The 22,727-nt window shown below is 44.2% G+C and overlaps 1 protein-coding gene across 3 annotated transcripts in view; it reads right to left on the bottom strand.

The window, feature by feature from the left end:
• Window positions 1-22,727, bottom strand: part of ARHGAP42 (Rho GTPase activating protein 42) — a 326,179-nt gene that overhangs the window by 22,480 nt on the left and 280,972 nt on the right. For all 3 annotated transcript variants that reach the window (XM_077298474.1, XM_077298472.1, XM_077298473.1), the window contains exons 14-21: window positions 15,480-15,554; window positions 12,780-12,864; window positions 9,922-9,980; window positions 9,228-9,333; window positions 8,859-9,018; window positions 6,645-6,789; window positions 4,317-4,700; window positions 3,426-3,573 (exon numbers count right to left, since the gene is read on the bottom strand). In XM_077298474.1, the coding sequence (XP_077154589.1) occupies window positions 3,426-3,573; window positions 4,317-4,700; window positions 6,645-6,789; window positions 8,859-9,018; window positions 9,228-9,333; window positions 9,922-9,980; window positions 12,780-12,864; window positions 15,480-15,554 (1,162 nt within the window). The remainder of the gene's footprint in view (window positions 1-3,425; window positions 3,574-4,316; window positions 4,701-6,644; window positions 6,790-8,858; window positions 9,019-9,227; window positions 9,334-9,921; window positions 9,981-12,779; window positions 12,865-15,479; window positions 15,555-22,727) is intronic.

The raw sequence follows: 22,727 nt of genomic DNA, 5'->3' as shown, positions 1-22,727 counted from the left end.
ACTGACGAGGACACTGGAGTCGGCAGCAGCTCGGACCGTGGTTCTTCCAAGGTGTCCCCCCGACACGGCTCCGCCCTCCGCGGCTTCGCATCTGCTGGCTCCATGGTCGGGATAGGTGGATTCGGCTCCTCCGCCGGCGGCTCCAAGGAGTTCGGATCCTTCAGCTGCGGTGGGTTCAGGTCCGTCTCCAGTCGATGGGGATAATCTGGGATCACTGCGTCGTCACCCAGGCACTCGCTGGTCACCTTTGCTGTCTCGAGGTCGATAGCTGCACATGCACCTGGCTCCGCCATTTCGTGGGGGTCGGACTTCTTCTTGTCTGAGTTCCTGCGGTTGCACACCAGGGGGTGGTTCTTCTGTGCTTCTGGGCAGGTCGTCATCTCGCAGCAGTCGTCGGAGGGGGTGGTCACCACTTTTGGCGCCGCTTTGGTAGTCTCCTCCCATGGCACGCCCTTCTTCTTCTGCGCTCCCCGTGGCGCCGCAATGGCGGCGGTTTTGGCGGGAACTTTTGGCAGTGATGGCAATGCACAGTCTTTGCAATACAGTTCAAGCACAGTAAATCACAGTTCCAAGGCACACATGACCTGCTTCTTCAGGCTTAAGTAGATCCTGTTCGTGACGCCAAGGTTGAAGCGCACCCAGACGCAGGGCCGCGGGACACTCGGTACCGGGCCTCTCGGTCTCACTTCTGGGGTTGTCACGGTGGCTAGACCCGGTCCGTGACCCTGCTAAGGGGCGTCCAATGAAAGTTGTGAGTGGTGGTGCGTGGTGCAGGTCGCGATGAATAACGAGGACACAGGGTTGCAGTCTCTTTACCTCTTTACTGAAGGCTTCAAGGTCCTCAATCCAGAGTACGGTTAACAGAGCTGCAAGAGACTGGCCGGTCCGATGGCACCTCCAGAGTTCCCTTTGCAGGTGGAAATCTGTGCCTACCTTCTAGCACCTGTGTGTTGTAGTACTTCCCTGCTGAGCACCACGGGATAGTCCTCACAACTGTTGTGTCTGTTTCTGATGTTATTTCCCACAACTTATGTCTATTCTGATGTTCTTCTCCGTCCCCCAGATGATATGGATAGGACGCACCCGTATGACGGGAAGGCCTGGAGTTCTTCCGGGACCCTAGTGTCGCCCCTCTCCCACAGTTGCCCCCTATGTCTTCTTAGGTGATTTTGGTGAGACAGCCAACCTAAAATCAACTGTTCTGCCTCTGTTTGAAGTATTGCTTGGAGCCTAATACTTCCTCGGCGTTCTGGCCACCGGCTACGTGCCTCAACAGGATGTTGCCTCGATCTTACAGCACGACTCCTATTGGTGTTACCTCCTTATTGCTGCGATCTCGTTTCTCACTGCTTCACAATAAACCTCGCTTCTTGTCCTTTCTTGAGATACCGCCGCAATGTAGTGCAGGCGCGGTTCCTTAACGTTCTTTTCTGTTCGCTAGGCCTCTGTCAGGATCCCACTCCTGACAGGGACCCCCCTGAATCTTCTCCTGCAGCACCCTCTGCCACAAGATGTTGCTTGGTTCCAACCCAGTCAGCTTTCTCTCTAACTTTCTATCTAACCCCCAGTTTTACCAGATTGTGAGGAGTGGCCTAATACATAGCACCCTTAGCTCCCCCTGGAGGCCAGACTGTGAAGTGTATTGGTGCCTGTGATACCTGGTCAGGTGAACTCCTTCAGTGCAATCAGACGTACCATCACTCCCCTTAGTGGCAGAGCGATGTTACTGCAACGACCAGGTCTCTGGGGCGCTGCACTCAGTGCTCGGCGTTTATCACAATTTCTGTGGTTTTATTTGTCCTCAAGATTTTTAAGGATTGACCACAGGTTCTCAGTGGGATTGAGATATGGGGAATTTCTTGGCCATGGACCCAAAAATGTTACTGTTTTGTTCACTTAGCCACTTAGTGATCACTTTTGCCTTGTAACATAGTACTAGAAAAAGCATTGCTCATCACTAGCTTGCTCCTGGATCGTTGGGAGAAGTCGCTCTTGAAGGATGTTTAGATGTCATTCTTTATTCATGGCAGTGTTCTTAGGCCAAATTGTGACTGAGCCTCCTCCCACACATGAATGGTCTCGGGATGTTTTACTGTTGGCATATACAGGACTCATGGTAGCGCTCACCTTTCAGTTGCCCCAAAGAGTCTGAAATCATCAAAGAAAATAACTTTACCCCAGCTGTCTGCAGTCCAATTCCTGTAATACCTTCAGAATCTCAGTCTGAGCTTGATGTTTTTCTTGAACAAAAATGGCTTCTATACTGCTGCCCCTTCATGACACCAGGCCTCCTTGATAAGCTTTCTCTTCCCTGTACATGCAGAGATATCTGACTGCTGCCATTTCTGAGCAAGCTCAGCACTGGTGCATAACTGACCCTATAGCTAAATCCTATTTAGGGGACACTTGCGAGAATTAGTTTGGCACCTTGCAGCCTTCTTCACATTAAGTGAACCTCTTTCTTTGAAGTTCTTGATGATCCAAAAAATTGTTAATTTAGGGGCAATCTTACAAGAAACAATGTCCTTGCCTGTAAAGCCTTTTTCATGCAAAGCAATGACGACTTCAAGCGTTTCCTTGGAAGTAACCATGGCAGGCAGAAAAAGTCAATGATTTCAAGCTCCATTTCCCTTTTAAAGCATCCAGTCTGTTCTTAGAATTCAATCAGCATGACTGAGTGATATCAGCTACCTTGTCCTTGGTAAACTTTTCTCCCGAGCTATTAAGAACGTCACTGAAATTATGTTGGCAGGTCATTTTGTGGTAGGGCTAAAATCCAGCTGAAATGTTTTTTTTTTTTTGTTATCCAGCTCATTTTCTTGGCAATTAATCACTTTGCAATTTTTTTGCAATTCATCCGATAACTCTTCGTCACAATCTAGCGAAAATTGGTAAATTGCCAGGTTAAAAACACAATTGGCAAACTTTGCTAAAACCAGAATTTGTGTCAGCTTTTCAATTTTTGCCCACATCTGTACATTGCGATACATCAGAGAATAACATTAGATGGAAGCATCTGGAGCATTCTCCAATATTTCCTTCAGACAGAAACTCCAAACTCAGTGTAAATAATGCTTTTTGGATACATAAATACCGAGGGAAATCCACAGAGGAAAACCCACACCAAATCTAAGGGTTTTGCTGCAGATTTCATTGTGGAAATACTACACATTTGTACGGATTTCAGCCCACATTTCGCAATATTTCTGTGGCATTCCACAGCATAAATTGACACCCAGGGGATCCCTGATCTCTTACAAAATTCAGGTATTCTAAAATGATGCAGATTTCTCACCTGGAAACTCCAGGAGAAAAATCTGCAGCATATCTGACCCATGTGAGCATACCCTTAGCTAACAGCAAAGACTCTTTTTAGGGCTTATACTAAAATATTACAATTACAGTATATTTTATCTAGAACTTACACTGATCCAGGTCTCTGGTATCCGTTACTAGAACCGGTGTCCAGCCTCCTCCTTATTCCCTTAGGAGGTAAATCGGGATAAGCCTTCGGGACGTCTTTAAGGTCCACCGATGTTAAGCTTTGAGTGGATGGACTTCTACTTTTTATACCTGTAGTAAGTTAGACAGCACATGTTATAAGCCATGAATTGATAGATATGCAAATAATTGAAGAAATTATCCTAATCTTAGTGTGACTAAATTTATAATAAAGATATGTGGTGTTCATTATTTTTCTGTTTTTTTTTTTAAACATGATTTAGAGATACTCTGTTGGGAGATGTTTATGCTAAATGTGTTTATATGTGGCCATCTAGTGGTTATGATGTGAATTCCAACCCGCCTGAGGTTTGTCAGCCAACGGACTGGCTATCGTGACCTGTAGAGTTCAAAAAACCCATTTGGTAGGGCTGATCAAAAACATTTGTGCTGCCATTGGTTTTCGGTTTTGCAGCCGGCTTCTTGGGCAACTCTTTCACTTGCTAGACCCTGCAATGGCTTGATGTCACACGATGTAGTAACAGTAAGAGATGCCCTGAATGCTAAGGTCTAGTGAGCCCAACACGCACCCTTAATTTTGGGCCAAGACTGAAGTGTAAATCTTTTTGCTCAACTTTTCCATTTGGCACTGTTTAGAAATTTTTGGCCACTAGAAATCTGGCACGAACAATATATGTTTGAAGATTAATTTAGTAGATGTCTTCTTTAATTTTAATAAGGTACATACATCAGAAATGACTCTTTAAAAATTTGACAATCACCAAGATTAGATGGAAATTGTGCAATGTCAAAGTCTCCCAGCTAAAAATGTTAACATCTCAATCTTTAGGGCCAGGAAACAAGACGTTAGCTACCTTCTGTGGAAGGTAAGGAGCGGAGAGAAGATGCAGCAGAGAGCTTGCGCCCAGACAGTTCATAATGTCCTTTCTTGGTCAGGTCAACTGGAGGAGAAACGTTCCCAGGGCTTGTAACAGAAGACACGCTCTGGCAATCTGACTCTACGTCGGTTTTGGAGGCATCTTCTTTGGAACTGGACTCAGGGCTTGTGGTCCATAGACTGGAACCCTTCTGACCATTAGACGATGGTGTGGAGGTGACCCAAGGAATTCCCCCTCCTTTCTTGTCTCTTTGTGGTGATGAGGCACACCTTGAGTTGACATTTTGCTCTGAGGAATGTGAAGACAGGGACTCCACACTACCCATTGGGGTACTCGTTGGACTGCTGCTGTAGGAGTCACCTTCAGAGAAAAAAATAAAAATATATAAAACTAAAAGAGAACTCAAACTCCAAAGTAATATATAAGAATACAGACTGGAACACACAAGCAGATACCACTCTGGGTTCACACGTTACGCATTTTGTAGGGATTTTACATATGGTTTTCTAAATTCTAGACAGGGGTTTAATTTGCGGACTTAAGGATCTACATGGAAATGAATGTGTAAAATCTGCAGCAAAAAGTTGAATTTCTGCAACAGAAATTGACATGCAGAAGATTGCAGAAAAACGTAAACGAAAGCTAATATTTGCACCAAAAAGAAAAATACAGAGTAAGTTGCAACTCATCCAGTTTACTGGTATTCCGGAATGGTGCAGATTTTACATACAGAAAATCAGCACCAAATATGCAAATTGTGAACCCAGCCTAATGTTGGTTTCACACCCAGCATTTCTTTTTTTTTTCTAAAGACCAATGATGCAGTTTTTCAAAGCAAAGTCAAGAGTGAATTGGGGAACTGAAAGGAAGGACTTATTCTCTTTCTTGACAGATCTGTTTTTGACATGAATTCTGGAGTTATTTTCTTCAGAAAACAACAGTCCTTCATGCAATTACTTGCAACATATGTATTATGTGTTTTGAACACATTATGTACTGGGCCCAATAAGAGGGGCATGCCCTCACTGAATATGGATGTGATTTGCCAAAAAAATGGGTGTGACCTAACATGCAACACCATGCACCCAAAAATTTGCCAGCAAATTTCTGGTATGAAGTCAGCTAATCAATTGTGTAAACCAACCTTAAAATATTCCAGATATATCATACAGCATAAACCAGTTAAAGCGAACCTGTCAGCAGGATTTTGCTAAGTAAACTACAGGCATTGTCAGGTTGGCAGTGTTACACTGATTAAAATGATAATGGGGGTGAAGAAATCAGTCTTGTGGTTCTTGTGTAATCAGTGTTAGAGGTTTTCAGTTAATGAGATACCCGTTTCTCTGGGGCCAGACTGTACACAGAGTCTTATCTTCCTGCTTAAGGACAGAGAAACCAAGGAAAGTCCTGACCACAGGCCGCTCTGAAGCGCAAACAGTCTGTCTCTCTCTGTCTCTATGATGAGGAACATGCTTGTGCTTCGGGCGGCCTGTGGGCAGGTCTTTCCTTGGTTTCTCTGGCCTAGACCACCAAGATAAGACTCTGTCTACAGTCTGGCTCCAGAGCACGGGCATCTCAGTAACTGAAAACTTCTAACACTGATTACACAAGAACCACAAGACGGATTTCTTCATCCCAAGTATCATTTTAATCAGTGTAACAGTACCAACCTGACAATGCCTGTAGTTTACTTCGCAAAATCCTACTGACAGATTCGCTTTAAGATGATCTAGCGTAAGGGCTTGATTCATCATTTGCTAGTTTCTTTTCTTTTTTTTCGTCTTGCAGTAATAGTTGATGATTTAAACATCTAATTCTTCAAAATGGTTCAAGAATTTTGATCAAAACAAAAAATGCTCTTTATGGTTGTCTTTAAACTGTTCTGCGACCCTTTAGAGAAAGTCACACGTTTGGCTAAAACGTGCAACATCTGAGTAAAAAATCAATCCAAGGAAAGATTAGATTACATTTGCGCAAAAATGTTACGAATTTTCAAAAGGTCACAATTTAGGAATCAGCTGAAATCATCTGGAAATCCCAAGCCCTGCATACAATAGCGAACATAAAAAAAAGTTAAATCATATAAAATAGACTTTAATAAAGGCGCAAATGAAAAAAAAAGAATAAAAAGGCAAATAAAAACACAGGCGAAAAACAAAAAATAACGAGTCAAAAAAGTTGCAAATGCAATAATGAATATTCACCAATTAATATACCCCAATGTGTGTAAAACCACTGAAAAAGAGCTCAATGTGTGGTTTGGGTAAAAGGGAAGTAAGTGAATACCCGTTGGAGAATACTCACTGTCATGATCAGCCAGACATGGCGTGTACCGCCCCTTAGGCTTCCTGGGACCTGTAGAAAGGCAGATTGCTCTGGTTCGTTTAGAAACCGAACGCGGTTGAACCTGAGGAAGCGGTACATTTGGATCTGGTGCGGTGTGAAAAATCTGTAAAACAAGATTTGCCAACAATAAATTTGATAAAATTTTTATGACTACAGAGAATCCTGCAAAATTATTGATGATGTAAGTCACCAAACCATTGATAGGTATGTTCATATTCCAGCCATACCTACTGAGCAGCCGCTAATGAGATGCAGTGCTCTTACTTCCCCCGCACTTCTGAGGTTTGTCCAAAGGAAGTGAGAGCAGAGCAGCTCTAAAGTGGCCGCTGATTGGCTGCATAACAATGTGAGCCTCGGGAGGCGGGTGCCAACACCGCTGGACCGGCACCAGTACAGAAGTTGAGCATATGGTCATTTAATTTTCCATTGAGGAATATAGCATTTCAGCAGGGGTTGTCCTAGTAGTGGGCAACCTCTTTAAGGATAATGGTAATTCATAGCTTCATGAACCGCTATGGCTTTTCATTTTTTTGCACTTGGGTCAGAATATTCCACATTGTTTAATGCAAAATATCCATTTTTTTAATGGGATTTTGTAATACTATGTTGGGAGATGTTTATGCTATACGTGTCTATATGTGGCCACTCCAAAGTTGTGATGTGAGTTGCAGACTGTTGAGGGTTTTGCTAGAATGTCTCAAAAATTTATTGAATTTGTATTGTGAGAAATCTGGAGTCTTCATGAAAAGGTAAAAGAGTAGATATGAAATAGCGGGTCATATAAGTAGAGCTCTCTGCATGTGGAACCTGATAAATTGCGATTGTTTGTCTCTTGATGGACACAGTGTAGGCTCCAGTTCTGGCGTTTGTGGTCATTAATGTCTCTTTATGATGTAGACTGCATGGGTCTTCGGTTTGGTGCTTTAGAAAACACCATTTTTTATCACCAATCTAATTTCTTCAAGCGGGAAGTCTACACCTACTGTGACTCTCAGTGCGTCAATGGACTGAGAGCTTTCAATGTTCTTTAATGAAAAGTTTCTTTCTGGAGTTTTAACTAGTTTTATTTTACTTAACCCCTTCATGCGCTAGAGACTTCTTTTGCCTTTGTGTAAGCAGGTCAGGCAAATTTGTGAAATCCTGCAGTATATGGCTGTGATCATAAGGATGTATTTTCAGTTCCCATAGTAGTTGAATGTTTTTGGTCAAAATGGTACAGCATCTTCCAGAACCACTACGTTTTCCTACTTACCTACCCCAGTATTTGCTCTGGACATCTCTGGCACCTCCACTCATTGGTAGGCAAGGCACAATGTCATAGTTTTTCATGCATGTCGTCACATCGGGGCTACAATTCAGAAAAGATGCCGAGGAAGTTGTCACCTAGGAGGAGGTTCGTAAGGGCTCTCGTCGGCGGCCAAAGACTATCAATGTGTCTTCAGAATCAGGGTTCTGCTAATACTTTGGATCATCTAAAATGTAACCTATCTGTGGGGAAAATATATGTATCCTACACTAGCTATCATTAAGTTTCTAAGTTTTTTGAGTTTTAGGGATTATTACCCCACTGGAACCAATGTCCACGATAGGCAATATACTGGACACCTGTAGCACTGGATAGTACAGGTGCCAATGCAACCACATGATGCTCAAGATGGCCCTACAAGTTTAATTAGGACCCATGCATTCTTGGTTGTCCTTAAAGATGTACCACCTAGCGGGGTTTTTATGTTTTTCCACTGTACAGAATTTTTAAGGACACTTCAAGACTAATTAAGATGATTCCACCAAGGATATGCACTCATTTTGTCACCTAATTCTTCTGCGATTAATTTTTGTGTTTTCTAGCATTGACGCTGCCACCCATCCATCCATCTCACCTGCAGTGAGAAAGGTTGGGAATGAAGTAGTCAAATAGTCTACTTTTACTAGACCCATTTTGACTTCTGCAGATTATGGTGGACCTGTAAAATTTTACATAGGGGTCGAAGGTCTAGCAATTGTCACACTCTTGAGACAAGCAAAGAAGACAATCAAGGAGGAGAACCTCTACGTGAATCTTGGGAGGAACTCAAGAAAAAAGCTTTGATTCTGTGTGGAACATTTTAATAAAAAAGTAATGTATCCATTAATTAATTAATTACTAAATCACGACAGGATATAGAATATTACCTTCTCATAATGTTCTATTAAAATCTCAACAACGATATTCTGGAACTTGATATTCATCATTGCTGCCACAGTTTCCTCCTGGGCTCTCATCAGTGTAGGACCAAAGATTACGCCAAGGTTGGAGACAGTCATCAGATTCTGTTGACTATGCAGCGATACCCTGCATGGCCAAAGATATTTACAATATTACCTAACAGGATTACTGGCAAAATATTTAAAACATTTTCTTGGTGAGTTTTAACTCTGTCACAAGTAAAAAATGTAAAACATTAAAGCTAAAAAATAAAGCACAAAAAGATCAAACTTTTTGAAAATGACAAATGTATGATTTGTCTACATCATGTACGACAGGTAAGAATAGATCATTACTTGACAAGGTGCTTAATTAAGATATCCAACATCTCTCGGTTCTTCTCCGGTAGTTTATGGACTAAGGCGTGTACCGCTTGTACTCTGTAATTCTGGTCATCCGATTCTGTAGAGAAAAGAACAGAAGATGTAAATTCATTATTGCATTTACCCATTTTTTGTTGAGTATTTAGTGTTTTGCTCCTTTTTTCGTTTGCACTATATTCATTTTTCTATTTGAACCTTTTTTCAAAGGGAACCTGTCACCAGGTTTGTACCCTATGAGGAAAGGCCACCACCTCTCAGCCCTCATACAGTAGGGTCCGATGGGCGTCAAGGTCTTGGTCCAGCACCTCCTCTCTTCCTGCGATGCTGTCCACATTCTTTCTTTGTGTGCAGGAGGCATCCTACATCATCCACATAGTTTCCCCGACATTGCGCTCCTGCGCAGGCATACTTCTCTGCCATGATAAGGGCAGGATAAAGTAATGCAGTGCGCATGTGCCGAGGCTCTTTGACCTTTCCCGGCGCACTACAGGACAGGACAGAGAAGTACACCTGCGCAGGAGCACGATGCCGGGGACTCTGCGTGGATGGCTTAGCACGTGTCATCCACACAAAGCAAGAAGGAGGACGGCTCCGGACCAAGACCAGTGATATAATATATTTATATATATATTTCTATTTTAAAAACGTATGTAATGGATATACTTACTGACAGCGAGAATAAAATCCTTGTGCAATTTATAGGTCATGAGAGGCTCAGTTAGGCACCTAGAGGAACACAAAGCACATGTTAAATAAAAATATGTACCGGTAGGTTTGAAGGGAACCTGTCACCCCGTTTTTTGAAGATGAGCTAAAAATAGCGTTAAATAGGGGCAGAGCTGGGCGTTACATTAGTGTCTTTTGTGTGCCTTTATTACCCACCTATGCTGCTGAAATACCTTTGTAAAGTCGCCGTTTTCTGCTGTCACTCACGCTGGTCTGGTCCTATGGGCGTGGTGACAGCGCTGTTTCTCCCCCAGAATCCTGCTCATCATTACGTTGGTGGCGTAGTGGTGTGCGCATGTCCAACAGAGAATATCCACTGCCCAGGCGATGAAAAAGAGCGCGATCTGCGCTATTCAGCCGTTCACCGGTGGGCGCGGCCATCTTTCTGTGGCCGCACGTGCGCAGATGGAGCGCTATGCTGCCCGGGGCTTCAGGAAAATGGCTGCGGGATTCCGCGCGTGCGCAGATGGAGATCGCGGCGGCCATTTTCCTGAAGCCCCGGGCAGCAGAGCGCTCCATCTGCGCACGCGCGGCCACAGAAAGATGGCCACGCCCACCGGTAAACGGCTGAATAGCGCAGATCGCGCTATTTTTCATCTCCTGGGCAGTGGATATTCTCTGTTGGACATGCGCACACCACTACGCCACCAACGGAATGATGAGCCTGATCTGGGGGAGAAACAGCGCTGTCACCACACCCATAGGACCAGACCAGCGTGAGTGACAGCCCAAAACGGCGACTTTACAAAGGTATTTCAGCAGCATAGGTGGGTAATAAAGACACACAAAAGACACTACTGTAACTCCCAGTTCTGCCCCTATTTAACGCTATTTTTAGCTCATCTTCAAAAAACGGGGTGACAGGTTCCCTTTAAATTGCCCCCCTTTTTTCAATTTGAAAATAAAGGAATTAATTAACAAAATAAACATATTTGTTATGACCGTGCCTGTAAAAGTATGATCTATGTCATTCTAAAATTACTTAACTCATAATGCCACAATGAAAAAAAGATCAAAATGTCAGAATCACCATTTTGTTTTCCCCAAAAATGTAATAAAAAGCTATCAAAATAGTACCTATGAAAATAAATGCTAAGCACACAAAAAAGCAGTCACACATGCTGGACAAATAAAAAAAAAATAGTTAGAAAGTGCTGAAAAACTATTTTATTTTACAGAATTCTGATTTATATTTTTTAACTACAAAAAGATAATAAGAATTACGGTATACAAGTTTGGGAGAGCTGTATTCATACTGATCTGGAAAATCATGCCACCAGGTCATTTTTACAATGAATATCGAAAAATTAAAACTAATTTTCAACATTTCATGAAAACACAAAGAAAAAAAAAAGATTTTATAAAATCTGCCAAATTGTTTCAGAGGTATTAGGCTTTCTATTTGGTGCAAATTTTTATGGCTTTTGCCAAGGGGACGGGGCTCACAGGATTATCAGGGGCGTGACTTATGCATAATTATCCTGAAAATACGGTTTCATGGTAAAGACCATAAAAAAGTAGCACAAAATAAAAAGGCCCATATCTCAGGAACTGTAGGGTGGAATTAAAAAAAAAAAAAAAATACTCAGGGGAGGTCTGCTATGCAGCCAGGAAGCGGAACTTCTCCTGTAACTGGAGCTAATATATCAGTCCCAGTTACAGAGGAAATCAAATAAAAAATATATATATACTTAAATGCTGAAATTTCCCCCAAAGGATTTTCATGATCTTATGAGTGACACAATAAATGAATATATAAATAAAAAGAACAAAATACATAAAAGCAGAGGCCAATCCATATTGCTATTACAATTATTTAGCTCCCCCAAGTGGTGGACAAAGGCTGAGTGAACTTTAACGTTTCATCTATACAGGTAATTTCGAGCTCCGTGACAGAAATATGGAGCTTTGAGCTCTACAATTATTAATATTGACCATGTCAGGACTATGGATCATTTTACAAGAAAACACATTGGGATGGGTAGTCAAAAGAAAGTCCCAACCTGTCACCAATTATGGCTGATTATTATTATCCCTGCCAAATATTTTTGTCACGCTGTGATGGTCTTTAGTAAGGAAGGGGGGGCCTCAAATTGTCCCTGGAACTGGGAGCCTAACTATCCCAGTCCCGAGGGTACTCTTAAAAGGTAGAGAGGCCTGAGTCTCAGACCTTACTATGCTCCTATTAATGTCCTAGGTTGTCCCCTCCCCCTCACCCCAGGAGGTCTGGGACAGATATGTTAGTTTATATACACGTAAGAAACAGAGATAACAAAAAGCAACTTACAAACGAAAACACATACCAAAGGTAGAGAGTAATAAAGGGAAGGATAGGAAGGTACAAACCAAATTCGAATAGGATAATGGAGAAAGAATACACCCAAAAACAGCACGCAACAATCTCCAGCAACAACTACGAACTCCAACTTTAGCACACAAAGTCCAGCAAGTCAGGAAGTAAACTTCACAGGCAGGAATGAGAAGGTCTGGCCAGGTTATATAGAGAGAGAAAATGAGCAGGTGAGGAGCAGCTGTGAGATGGAGCTGCCTGTCCCTAACCAGCATACAAAGAGTCATTAACCTCTTCAGCACCAAAGGAAACGAAATCCATTTAATATGAGGAACAAAACACAAACTAAATGGAAGACCCACGATTCACAATACGTAATGATTGCCTAACCCCAGATCTCCCAGGAGGATGTGACACATTCGTGACAATTATTGGGAGAGGGGTATGTTTTATGGCTTTTGCTGCAGAAATTGGCCTCCGTTGTTTCCGATGTGTATGTCATCACTCACCTGAGGTAGTTTTTTAGAGCGCTTGTTATGGTCTTATTGTCCCATAATTCTAGATCAATATCCATATCAGGAGGAGCTTTAGGTGCTAAAAATCAAAACAGATTTCAGAATGAAGAATCGGTTACTTTCACGTCTTAGACACATACATTTACATATCTAATGCTTCTGAAATCCTTGACTCTCCAGGCCCGATTTATTATTACATTTGTGCCCTTTTATGACTAGTTTTAGCCATTTTTAACCTGTTTTTGATTTGATCTTTCATTTTATGTTGCTTTTTTTTTTTTAAGTCTACGCGATCTATGTTTGACTGTGTTTTTTTTTTGTTCGTCATCATGTGCTCGGATTTCATTTTCAAGATGTTTGCAGCCAATTTATAATTTTCGGCTTAAGTGATTTTATACATGCCTGGAAATTTTGCACACATTTTCCCAAATTTTAGCGTTAAAATGCGACTTTTTGCATTAAAAAAAAAAGACGCAAAAAGAAGATAAAAGACGAAAATTAAGAGCATTTTCCTGTAGAAAAAGAGACATCTTTGGAACGCTGGGAGGCGAGTAAACAACTAGACTCCAGATATGATTCTTTGTCTGTACCACTCTAGACCACCAGGGACGCAGCTCTTGATCATCAGGGATGGTGACATTAACTTCTCTGCCCTAGACCACTACAGCATAAACAACTCTCGACAGAATATCATTTGTTTTTCTTTTTCAAAAACAGGTCATCTTGAACCACTCATCCTGGAAAATCTAAGCTATGGAAAGACACAGCTGTTGGTATATGGTATTTAAAATGTTTATTACAGAGTTAAAAAAAAGTCTCCTTAATGAATCAATATCTATTTTTTTATTTCGAGTAGCCCTTTAAAAGAGGATCTCACTCATACAGGTTCCCATTAAAGCAGTTTCTGAAAAGTGAGTATTCACAAGCGCCGTACTTAGAAATCCATATCGAGCGAGAAGAGGTTTTTATACTGTGATCTGACAATGTCATCCTGTCCTTAATGATATTTGACGTCTTCGTTGCCTTTTCAGCTCTTTGCAGTTATTGGGCTATTTTAGGTGTAGGTAATGAGCTGTGTACTGATGGCGAACAATAGTGTCGGTGAAAGACCGAGTTAACCGAGGATGGCTCTATACCTTCATCATTGTGAGACTGCAAAAACCTTATTATTGTCTTCCTCACATCAATTATTTATTGTATAACTCAAAGTATGGGGGACAGCCAAGCTTAGGCAAAAAAATATATATTTTTAAACTAATTTTAATATATTGCTCATGGGTAGCGGAGGGAATATTTGTTTTCCTGGTTTTCTAAGTTAATAATAGTTATTTGTGATTAAAAGTGTTAAAATGATTCCCTGGTGGTCTAGTGTAAAAATAGGTAGTTATTATTTTATTCCCTTGTGGCTTAGGGGTAAATACGGCTTTTTTAATAATCTAGGGTACAAGAAAGGGTTAACATGGTTATGTCCTGGTGGTCTAGGGTGAAAAAAAAATAGATATGTTCCTTAGATATATAAGGTATTTTTTTTTTCTTTGTGGTCTAGCATGGAGGATTAAGTTAATTTCATTCCTTTGTGGTCGATAATATTAAAGTCCCTTGTGGTCTAGAGGAAAAGCAGGGGTTAAAAATAATATTTCCATAGTTATAGAAGGCGATTTATTTTTTTTCTTTGTGGTCTAGTATAAAAAAAAAAGGAATAAACTTGATTTCCTGGTGGTCTAGGGTACAGTAGACAGTTAATATTATGTTCAAAGAGGTTAATATTAAACTTTTCTTTTTTTTTTATAAGTTGATCTCATTTTTTGTGTGGTCTAGCATGGAGGATGGAGTTTATTTGATTGTCTTGTGGTGTAGAGAAAAAATAAGAGGTTAATATTTTTTCTGTTTTCTAGGATGATGCCCTGGCAGTCTAGAGTAAAAAAAGAATTCTGATATTATATCCCGCTCTGATCTAGGGAGAATAACAGAAGTTGATATTATGTTTTCTAGGGTAACTCAATTATTCTTTGTGGTCTAATATAGAAGAGGAGGTTAATATACGATTTCTTGGGCATCCAGGGTAGAAGAGGCTAAGGTTATAGTCCCTGGTGGTCTAGGGGAAAAGCAGAAGTTAATATTACATTTTCTTATAATGTTCCCTTTTGGTGTAGAGTAAATGGAAAGGTTTATCAGTGAGGTTGGACTTCAATTCACGTCTGATAATCTCATTTCTGAATACAGAGGTTACACCTACAGTACCGGTCAAAAGTTTGGAAACACCGGTTCGTGCAATGGTTTTCCTTGTTCTTATTGGAACGTGCACATTGTACATTCAATCTGGAGGCAAAGCTGTCATCAGAGTAAAAGGGGGCACTAAAAGGGGGAATCTAAGGTTTCACACACATGCTAGTTTCACCCGCTTTTTTACGCCTCGTTCCCTTTGCTGTTTTGCTGCCTTCAGTCTGAATCTACAACGTGCACATTCCAGTAAGAATAAAAAACAAACATTACATGACAGGGGGTGTACAAACTTCTGACCAGTACTGTACATTACGACCACCACAGCTCCGCTCGCTCTAGTCCTCGGCCCCCACCGGGGGATTGCAGCATTGTACGGCGTCGCCTCGCCTGGGACAATCCTTTCATAGAGACTATTAGAAACTCTGTGAATTGTTTCCCTTTACATTCCACTGCACAACAGACGATACTTACAGAAAACCGTATTCATCAACTTCTGGACTTTGGAGTTGACACCCCCGATTCGGTATAGTCCCAATATAGTGATGCCTGCATATACAAGAGACAGCAGAGGAGACGCAGGTAATACAGAGTGAAAATGTAATCACACAGTGTCTGGGCCCATACCAGCACACCAGTCATAAATAATATTTAGAAATGTTCTAAATTGTAATGGGGTTATGGCACTCCGGCTGGCACTGTTATTGGGAGCACTCTATGGCTAGTACTGTTATTGGGAGCACTCTATTTCTGGCACTGTTATTGGGAGCACTCTATGGCTGGCACTGTTATTGGGAGCACTCTATGGCTAGTACTGTTATTGGGAGCACTCTGGCTGGCACTGTTATTGGGAGCACTCTGGCTGGCACTGTTATTGGGAGCACTCTATGGCTGGCACTGTTATTGGGAGCACTCTATAGCTGGCACTGTTATTGGGAGCACTCTATAGCTGGCACTGTTATTGGGAGCAGTCTATGGCTGGCACTGTTATTGGGAGCAGTCTATGGCTGGCACTGTTATTGGGAGCACTCTATGGCTGGCACTGTTATTGGGAGCAGTGTATGGCTGGCACTGTTATTGGGAGCACTCTATGGCTGGCACTGTTATTGGGAGCACTCTGGCTGGCACTGTTATTGGGAACACTCTATGGCTGGCACTGTTATTGGGAGCACTCTATGGCTGGTACTGTTATTGGGAGCACTCTGGCTGGCACTGTTATTGGGAGCACTCTGGCTGGCACTGTTATTGGGAGCACTCTATGGCTGGCACTGTTATTGGGAGCACTCTATAGCTGGCACTGTTATTGGGAGCACTCTATGGCTGGCACTGTTATTGGGAGCACTCTATGGCTGGCACTGTTATTGGGAGCACTCTATGGCTGGCACTGTTATTGGGAACACTCTATGGCTGGCACTGTTATTGGGAGCACTCTATGGCTAGTACTGTTATTGGGAGCACTCTGGCTGGCACTGTTATTGGGAGCACTCTGGCTGGCACTGTTATTGGGAGCACTCTATGGCTGGCACTGTTATTGGGAGCACTCTATAGCTGGCACTGTTATTGGGAGCACTCTATGGCTGGCACTGTTATTGGGAGCACTCTATGGCTGGCACTGTTATTGGGAGCACTCTGGCTGGCACTGTTATTGGGAACACTCTATGGCTGGCACTGTTATTGGGAGCACTCTATGGCTAGTACTGTTATTGGGAGCACTCTATTTCTGGCACTGTTATTGGGAGCACTCTATGGCTGGCACTGTTATTGGGAGCACTCTATGGCTAGTACTGTTATTGGGAGCACTCTGGCTGGCACTGTTATTGGGAGCACTCTGGCTGGCACTGTTATTGGGAGCACTCTATGGCTGGCACTGTTATTGGGAGCACTCTATAGCTGGCACTGTTATTGGGAGCACTCTATAGCTGGCACTGTTATTGGGAGCAGTCTATGGCTGGCACTGTTATTGGGAGCAGTCTATGGCTGGCACTGTTATTGGGAGCACTCTATGGCTGGCACTGATATTGGGAGCAGTGTATGGCTGGCACTGTTATTGGGAGCACTCTATGGCTAGTACTGTTATTGGGAGCACTCTGGCTGGCACTGTTATTGGGAGCACTCTGGCTGGCACTGTTATTGGGAGCACTCTATTTCTGGCACTGTTATTGGGAGCAGTCTATGGCTGGCACTGTTATTGGGAGCACTCTATGGCTGGCACTGTTATTGGGAGCAGTCTATGGCTGGCACTGTTATTGGGAGCACTCTATGGCTAGTACTGTTATTGGGAGCACTCTGGCTGGCACTGTTATTGGGAGCACTCTGGCTGGCACTGTTATTGGGAGCACTCTATGGCTGGCACTGTTATTGGGAGCACTCTATAGCTGGCACTGTTATTGGGAGCACTCTATGGCTGGCACTGTTATTGGGAGCACTCTATGGCTGGCACTGTTATTGGGAGCACTCTGGCTGGCACTGTTATTGGGAACACTCTATGGCTGGCACTGTTATTGGGAGCACTCTATGGCTAGTACTGTTATTGGGAGCACTCTATGGCTGGCACTGTTATTGGGAACACTATGGCTAGTACTGTTATTGGGAGCACTCTGGCTGGCACTATTATTGGGAGCACTCTGGCTGGCACTATTATTGGGAGCACTCTGGCTGGCACTGTTATTGGGAGCACTCTATAGCTGGCACTGTTATTGGGAGCACTCTATGGCTGGCACTGTTATTGGGAGCACTCTATGGCTGGCACTGTTATTGGGAGCACTCTGGCTGGCACTGTTATTGGGAGCACTATGGCTGGCACTGTTATTGGGAGCACTCTATGGCTAGTACTGTTATTGGGAGCACTCTATGGCTAGTACTGTTATTGGGAGCACTCTGGCTGGCACTGTTATTGGGAACACTCTATGGCTGGCACTGTTATTGGGAGCACTCTATGGCTGGCACTGTTATTGGGAGCACTCTATGGCTGGCACTGTTATTGGGAGCACTCTGGCTGGCACTGTTATTGGGAGCACTCTATGGCTGGCACTGTTATTGGGAGCACGCTATGGCTGGCACTGTTATTGGGAGCACTCTATGGCTGGCACTGTTATTGGGAGCACTCTATGGCTGGCACTGTTATTGGGAGCACTGTTATGAACTATACTTTTGGGCTCCCTCTGGTGGTCACTCGCGGTATGGCTCTTGTATACTCTTTCCCCAGGTTGGTAGTCACCTGGTTCGTTAACACTCTGGGTGTTTCTATTTAAACTTCCTGGAGTCTTAGTCCATTGCCTGGCATCCATGTAATCAGTCCTTGTCTGGTTGCTCTTGTCTACTGGTCCTGATTTTTGCAACATAAGCTAAGTCCTGCTTTCTTGTTTTTTTTGTTATTTGTATTATTCTGTTTTTTTCCAGCTTGTTCATAATGTGATTCCTGATTTTGCTGGAAGCTCTAAGGGGGCTGATATTCTCCCCCCATACCGTTAGTCGGTACGGGGGTTCTTGGATATTCAGCGTGGATATTTTTGTAGGGTTTTCCGCTGACCACATAAGTCCGCTTTCTATATTTCTGCTATTATTTAGTGGGCCTCTCTTTGCTGAATCTAGTTCATACTTACGTTTGTCCTTTCCTCTTACCTCACCGTTATTATTTGTTGGGGGCCTGTATCTACTTTGGGGTACCTTTCTCTGGAGGCAAGTGAGGTCTGTATTTTCTCTGAAAGGGTTAGTTAGATCTCCGGCTGGCGCGAGACGTCTAGAACCAACGTAGGTACGTTCCCCGGCTGCTATTAGTTGTGGGCTAGGATCAGGTATGTGGTCAGCTCAGTTACCACCTCCCTAAGAGCTAGTTTTTATGTTTGCAGACTTTGCTGTAGACCCTGAGATCCTCTGCCATTAGTATCACAACAGAGCACTCTATGGCTGGCACTGGTATTGGGAGCACTCTATGGCTGGCACTGTTATTGGGAGCACTCTATGGCTAGTACTGTTATTAAGAGCACTCTATGGCTGGCACTGTTATTGGGAGCACTCTATGGCAGGCACTGTTATTGGGAGCACTCTGGCTGGCACTGTTATTGGGAGCACTCTATGGCTGGCACTGTTATTGGGAGCAGTCTATGGCTGGCACTCTTATTGGGAGCACTCTATGGTTGGCACTGTTAATCGGAGCACTCTGGCTGGCACTGTTATTGGGAGTACTCTGGCTGGCACTGTTATTGGGAGCACTCTGGCTGGCACTGTTAATGGGAGCACTCTATGGCTGGCACTGTTATTGGGAGCAATCTATGGCTGGCAATGTTATTGGGAGCAGTCTATGGCTGGCACTGTTATTGGGAACACTCTATGGGTAGTACTGTTATTGGGAGCACTCTATGGGTAGTACTGTTATTGGGAGTACTCTGGCTGGCCCTGTTATTGGGAGCACTCTGTGGTTGGCACTGTTATTGGGAGCATTCTATGGGTAGTACTGTTATTGGGAGCACTCTATGGCTGGCACTGTTATTGGGAGCATTCTATGGCTGGCACTGTTATTGGGAGCACTCTATGGCTGGCACTGATATTGGGAGCACTCTATGGCTGGCACGGTTATTGGGAGTGCTCTATGGTTGGCACTGTTATTGGGAGCATTCTATGGCTGGCACTGTTATTGCGAGCACTCTGGCTGGCACTGTTATTGGGAGCACTCTATGGCTGGCACTGTTATTGGGAGCACTCTATAGCTGGCACTGTTATTGGGAGCACTCTGGCTGGCACTGTTATTGGGAGCACTCTATGGCTGGCACTGTTATTGGGAGCACTCTGGCTGGCACTGTTATTGGGAGCACTCTATGGCTGGCACTGTTATTGGGAGCACTCTATGGCTAGTTCTGTTATTGGGAGCACTCTATGGCTGGCACTGTTAATGGGAGCTCTCTATGGCTAGTACTGTTATTGGGAGCACTCTATGGCTGGCACTGTTATTGGGAGCACTCTATGGCTAGTACTGTTATTGGGAGCACTCTATGGCTGGCACTGTTAATGGGAGCACTCTATGGCTAGTACTGTTATTGGGAGCACTCTATGGCTGGCACTGTTATTGGGAGCACTCTATGGCTGGCACTGTTATTGGGAGCACTCTATGGCTGGCACTGTTATTGGGAGCACTCTATGGCTAGTACTGTTATTGGGAGCACTCTATGGCTGGCACTGTTATTGGGAGCACTCTATGGCTGGCACTGTTATTGGGAGCACTCTGGCTGGCACTTTTATTGGGAGCACTCTATGGCTGGCACTGTTATTGGGAGCAGTCTATGGCTGGCACTGTTATTGGGAGCACTCTATGGTTGGCACTGTTAATAGGAGGACTCTGGCTGGCACTGTTATTGGGAGTACTCTGGCTGGCACTGTTATTGGGAGCACTCTGGCTGGCACTGTTAATGGGAGCACTCTATGGCTGGCACTGTTATTGGGAGCACTCTGGCCGGCACTGTTATTGGGAGCACTCTATGGCTGGCACTGTTATTGGGAGCACTCTGGCTGGCACTGTTAATGGGAGCACTCTGGCTGGCACTGTTATTGGGAGCATTCTATGGCTGGCACTGTTATTGGGAGCACTCTATGGCTGGCACTGATATTGGGAGCACTCTATGGCTGGCACTGTTATTGGGAGTGCTCTATGGTTGGCACTGTTATTGGGAGCATTCTATGGCTGGCACTGTTATTGCGAGCACTCTGGCTGGCACTGTTATTGGGAGCACTCTATGGCTGGCACTGTTATTGGGAGCACTCTATAGCTGGCACTGTTATTGCGAGCACTCTGGCTGGCACTGTTATTGGGAGCACTCTATGGCTGGCACTGTTATTGGGAGCACTCTGCTGGCACTGTTATTGGGAGCACTCTATGGCTGGCACTGTTATTGGGAGCACTCTATGGCTAGTACTGTTATTGGGAGCACTCTATGGCTGGCACTGTTAATGGGAGCACTCTATGGCTAGTACTGTTATTGGGAGCACTCTATGGCTGGCACTGTTATTGGGAGCACTCTATGGCTGGCACTGTTATTGGGAGCACTCTGTGGCTAGTACTGTTATTGGGAGCACTCTATGGCTGGCACTGTTATTGGGAGCACTCTATGGCTGGCACTGTTATTGGGAGCACTCTGGCTGGCACTGTTATTGGGAGCACTCTATGGCTGGCACTGTTATTGGGAGCACTCTGGCTGGCACTGTTATTGGGAGCACTCTATGGCTGGCACTGTTATTGGGAGCACTCTGGCTGGCACTGTTATTGGGAGCACTCTATGGCTGGCACTGTTATTGGGAGCACTCTATGGCTAGTACTGTTATTGGGAGCACTCTATGGCTGGCACTGTTAATGGGAGCACTCTATGGCTAGTACTGTTATTGGGAGCACTCTATGGCTGGCACTGTTATTGGGAGCACTCTATGGCTGGCACTGTTATTGGGAGCACTCTATGGCTAGTACTGTTATTGGGAGCACTCTATGGCTGGCACTGTTATTGGGAGCACTCTATGGCTGGCACTGTTATTGGGAGCACTCTGGCTGGCACTGTTATTGGGAGCACTCTATGGCTGGCACTGTTATTGGGAGCAGTCTATGGCTGGCACTGTTATTGGGAGCACTCTATGGCTGGCACTGTTATTGGGAGCACTCTATGGCTAGTACTGTTATTGGGAGCACTCTATGGCTGGCACTGTTATTGGGAGCACTCTATGGCTGGCACTGTTATTGGGAGCACTCTGGCTGGCACTGTTATTGGGAGCACTCTATGGCTGGCACTGTTATTGGGAGCACTCTATGGCTAGTACTGTTATTGGGAGCACTCTATGGCTGGCACTGTTATTGGGAGCACTCTATGGCTGGCACTGTTATTGGGAGCACTCTATGGCTGGCACTGTTATTGGGAGCACTCTATGGCTGGCACTGTTATTGGGAGCACTCTGGCTGGCACTGTTATTGGGAGCACTCTATGGCTGGCACTGTTATTGGGAGCACTCTATGGCTAGTACTGTTATTGGGAGCACTCTATGGCTGGCACTGTTATTGGGAGCACTCTATGGCTGGCACTGTTATTGGGAGCAGTCTATGGCTGGCACTGTTATTGGGAGCACTCTATGGTTGGCACTGTTAATAGGAGGACTCTGGCTGGCACTGTTATTGGGAGTACTTTGGCTGGCACTGTTATTGGGAGCACTCTGGCTGGCACTGTTAATGGGAGCACTCTGGCCGGCACTGTTATTGGGAGCACTCTATGGCTGGCACTGTTATTGGGAGCACTCTGGCTGGCACTGTTATTGGGAGCACTCTGGCTGGCACTGTTAATGGGAGCACTCTGGCTGGCACTGTTATTGGGAGCACTCTATGGCTGGTACTGTTATTGGGAGCACTCTATGGCTGGCACTGTTATTGGGAGCACTCTATGGCTGGCACTGTTATTGGGAGCACTCTATGGCTGGCACTGTTATTGGGAGCACTCTATGACTGGCACTGATATTTCGGGCACTTTTTGGTGCTACTTCATGGCTGTCATTGTTATTGAGAACCTGTCTGAATAGCACTGTTATTGGGGGTACTTTTTGGCTGGCACTGTATTGAGGGATCTCTGGCTGACATCTTCACTGTAGACAGTTTCTGATAGGCACGGACATTAGGAGCCTCTTTATTTAGCATTGTTACTGGGCGCACTCCTTGGAACTGTTCATGAGGGTGCAATAGCTATGGGTAGGGCTCGCTCA

Source organism: Ranitomeya variabilis, chromosome 3, assembly GCF_051348905.1.
Source record: "Ranitomeya variabilis isolate aRanVar5 chromosome 3, aRanVar5.hap1, whole genome shotgun sequence".
In the NCBI taxonomy this organism is placed as follows: Eukaryota; Metazoa; Chordata; class Amphibia; order Anura; family Dendrobatidae; genus Ranitomeya; species Ranitomeya variabilis.
Note: the sequence above shows the minus strand (reverse complement) of the source record. Positions and strands in the feature narration are given on the sequence as shown.